Here is a 4,097-nt window from a genome sequence, read left to right as displayed (position 1 = left end):
TTCCATGTGCAAGACCAAGGAAACAAAGGAACAGTAATGTTAGTAATTTGCTGGGTGTTAAGCGTAGCCCTTATTATTATTATTATAAGTTATTAATTAGTAGTAGTAGTAGTAGTATATAGTTTTAGTTGAAGTTTGAATATATAATTAGGGGAAAAAGAAATAGAGTAGACCACAATTAGTGAAAAGTAAGGAAAGAACAAAGCAGGTAGGCATACACATTCAGTAAGTTACTTAAGGAGTGTAACTAAATTTACTCAAGTACTGTATTTTGAGGTATTTCTATCGCATGCTACTTTATACCTCTACTCCACTACTTTTCAGAGGCACATATGGCCCTTTTTACTCCACTACATGTGTCTTAGGAATATAGTTACTTTGCAGATTATGATTTCACATACAAAACATATGATCAGCTACACTAGCTCCACCTCAACCAGCTGTTTATGTGTCAATCTGTAATAATATTCCAATTATAAGATCAATATAACACCTTCAAAAGGGGCTATACTGATACTTTTAAGTACATTACTTTATTCCACCACTTGTTACCTGCAGGGAGGCCAGTGATCCTCTCTCCATGAGCTCCATGACCAGGCCGAGCTGTGCTGACAGGCCAGAGGAGGGCGGTCGACCCTTGAAGACCCCGAGGACCTGAATAACATAAGGGCTGCTTCCTTGACGCGTCATTTCAATCTCACGCAGCAAAGATGTGCTGGTCCTGTGTGCGTGTGTTCGTTTACATTATGAGTAATCCACAAACTCTGTTTTTAATTGCAGAAGAACAGAAGCTCTTTGCAACTCACTCACCCGTCGTCGTAATGAAGCAGTTTAATGGCCACGTCATAGCACCAATCGAGATGCCTGGCTTTGTAGATTTGTCCGAAACCCCCTGAACCGATCACCTTCCAGTTTGTCAGGCTGGAGTCCTCAATCAACATAGGAGCTCTAACGGACAGCGCCATAGTTCACTGGAGGAGTAAATTGTTTAAATTAAAACCCTTACAGTTTGATTCTAAAGAATGCATTGTTCCTCTAATATGAAGAGGAACCTACTAGTGATGTTAGTCTAAAAAGAGTTTCCTAGTTTAACTCTGTGCTCACAGATAAGAATGTTTTGTACCAGTCTGTAAGATTCACAATTCATCCTCTTGCCTAATGTTGCCCAGTGACACCAAGGGCATGTTCTTGTAGTAGTATTGTGTCTGGGAATTAAGAGGTTTAAGCACCTGATGAGGTTTGCAAATTATTATTCAGAAGTTAAACAAGGTCATCAACTTTAAACATCTTCAGATTTCATTGTTTTTAGACAGCAAATCTAAACTTAAATCAGCATTAGCATATATTCTGCCACTAGGGGGCAGCAGAAAGAAGCTGGAAACACTGATACATGATCACCTTAAGTTCATATTGTTAGAAATCAGTGGCTTATTTACACATGCAGCAGTTATGGAGCAACATTCATTTGTCTACCCCGATTAATGTATAGATTTATCTCTGTTTGGCTCTTCTCGGAGGAAATATTGGTGCTGGGTTAGTGAGTTTTCAGAGTTTTCTCTCTGGGGGAAACGACACTAATAAGAGTAGTGAGAGTGAACCAATACAGGAAAGTTGTGGGACGTAAAACCAAACGTCCGCACAACTTGTGTGGGTGGTGTGGGCTTTGGGGGACATGTGGCTGCGGCCCTGCCAGTGTATCGTTGTACATGTTGTTGTAACAAACAAAAAAAACAAACATATTCAGGTAAAACAGAACATACTCACATTCTTTTTCCTTTCCTTTTCAACTCAAGGTTTTAAAAAAATCCTTTCTTCAACTCATCTACCCCTCCTAGATGTCATGCTGTAGTTCGTTCTTGATCTGGTCATCAAACATGGACATAGGAAGTGAATTACAGTTAATGGTAGCACCTTCTGATCAATATTATAGATCTTTACTGCCTGTTCTTTAAGATCTGCCTCGTTAAATGTGTCACACAGAGGCACCTTAACTCACATACACACACACACAGACACACAGGAAACCACATTCTTGTTTGTTCAGACCAACATCACGCACGGAAAGCCCAGGGGGTGGACAAAATAATATGACCTGTAAAATGCCTGTAAAATGCTACAATACAACAAATCCTGCCATAATAACTACCTGTATGAAGCTCATAACGTCAACTTTTTCTTTAGATTGTGTTGAATTTAACTCCTCTCTTCTCTACTACGGCGTTGCTGTATAAATGATTAGATTGTAGCATAAGGTACATAATACCTGCTGTTGGATGACTACACTCCAAACTTTAGTTTTAAAGTAAAAACACAAGACATTCACACAACTTAAACATAATGTCAGTCAAAAAGATAATATGACTAAAAGGTAGAAACCACTAAGAAAAAAAAAGAAAAGTACATCAATTTCCGGATTAACGCCTCTTAAAACACTAATATAAATAGCAATTAGATTTTTCAAAACAGGGAAACCACTCACCTTTAGGGATATACTCTTCCGCCTCATCATTCAACCGTACCGACCGAGGGAAAACAAGTGTAAAAACCCTCCTGCTCATTCAGTGACTTCTTCTACTCGCAGCTCGTGTTAAACCGGAACAGGTGAAAGCAGAAGTGAAACAACACATCCCATAATTCTGCATTTAACTTCTGCTTCTGGACTGCTCAGATAACAGGCAAGTGTGTGCTGACAGCAGGGTTTTTTTTATTTATTTATTTTTTAACCATAATCCTCGACCGATTTAATGCCTCTGCTTATGTGGGTTTATATATTTGTTAGTTTATTTGTTTATATATATATATAAACTAATAGATGTTTCCTTCATTTAGGGAAGTGTGTGTGTGGTTGTTACATGAGTTAGTTTAGTGAACACAAATCAGATGTATAAAAGCTCCTCTTTGGTCTTTTTGAGGGTTTTCTTTTTAAGTCCTTATTTGATATATTCAATATAAAGACAGAGATTATGCTCCTCCAAGCTCCCCAGCTGGATTCAAAGCAGGGAAGTTGTGGTTATGAGGGACTCATCTTAGACCACAAGCTCCCCAGGGGACCTAACTTTCTTTTTTTTTTTTCAAATCACATCACAAACACAAGCTTTTTATTACCACCATTTTACAAACTTTTACAACAAAAAAATGATCTAGAAAGAGACTGTAAGGACTTTTCTCAGTGTTGCCAGCAGATGGCGATAAGCAAAATGATAATCTGCAAAATGACTTACAGTAAATGGGTGGCTTACATAAAATCCCTGACTAACACCTAGTAGTATCACCATATTGTTATGCCATTACGTCATCCTGCTCTTATGACGCCTATAATGTTCAGTTTTTGTTTGTGTTATTTATTAAATCATGTGTTTTAGCACTGAGGCCGCAGTTAGTGATGGCGTTGGTCCTCGCCTGCGTTATAATCAGCATTCACCACCTTTAACCTATTACAACCTTTGTGTTTAATCAGAGAATCATATCACTTAACTCACATACAGTAAAAATAAAACCCTGGGTGGAGCAGGGGAGTGTGTCAGCGTGGACTCAAGATACAGGTCTAAAGGTGTCTAAAGGGTAAATCCGGCTCTGGCTCTCACAAGTCATCATTACATAGCAGATATAGTGACATATATATAGACCTGAAACCTTCGTAGTGTAATCCATGGAGTATCGTATGGTGTTTATTTACAGTCACATGATAAGGGATCAGAGTGTGTGTGTGTGTGTGTGTGTGTGTGTAGGGGAACTCCACTGATTTTACTGTCTACAGGTCTTTGGAAGCACTATGCTCCTAGCCTCCAGAGGGAGCTGCACAAAATATCATAAACTGCCTCATGTGATGTCACTCGAGTCAGCGTATGTGGAAGTGGAAGAAGTTAGTTTACCGGTCCTCATCTCTGCTTGAGGCTACGTTAGCCGCTGCTATATAGCTGCATTGTGGGTAATGTAGGAGCCAGGTTTTGACAAATAAGAGGAGTATATTAAATACATATCCACTCACACACACTGTTTACCTTATAAATGGATAAATAAAACTACTCTAATGATTACTGGTGTGATCTATAGTCATGTTACTGTCAACCAATCTCACAAAATTAAAAAATCCATTT

At 38.7% G+C, this 4,097-nt stretch overlaps 1 protein-coding gene across 2 annotated transcripts in view; it reads right to left on the bottom strand.

Moving 5' to 3' along the window:
• The window catches only part of ripk3 (receptor-interacting serine-threonine kinase 3), an 11,051-nt gene extending 8,449 nt beyond the window's left edge, over positions 1 to 2,602 (bottom strand). For both annotated transcript variants that reach the window (XM_035674967.1, XM_035674968.1), the window contains exons 1-4: positions 2,480 to 2,602; positions 1,765 to 1,861; positions 811 to 971; positions 553 to 721 (exon numbers count right to left, since the gene is read on the bottom strand). In XM_035674967.1, the coding sequence (XP_035530860.1) occupies positions 553 to 721; positions 811 to 965 (324 nt within the window). In that variant the 5' untranslated portion in view covers positions 966 to 971; positions 1,765 to 1,861; positions 2,480 to 2,602. The remainder of the gene's footprint in view (positions 1 to 552; positions 722 to 810; positions 972 to 1,764; positions 1,862 to 2,479) is intronic.
• Positions 2,603 to 4,097: the final 1,495 nt, after the last annotated feature.

The sequence above is a fragment of the Morone saxatilis genome, unplaced genomic scaffold (assembly GCF_004916995.1).
Source record: "Morone saxatilis isolate NCDOM2014 unplaced genomic scaffold, NCSU_SB_2.0 Contig4, whole genome shotgun sequence".
Lineage (NCBI taxonomy): Eukaryota > Metazoa > Chordata > Actinopteri > Moronidae > Morone > Morone saxatilis.
The sequence above is the reverse complement of the archived record's forward strand: the minus strand, read 5'-3'. Positions and strand labels throughout refer to the sequence as shown.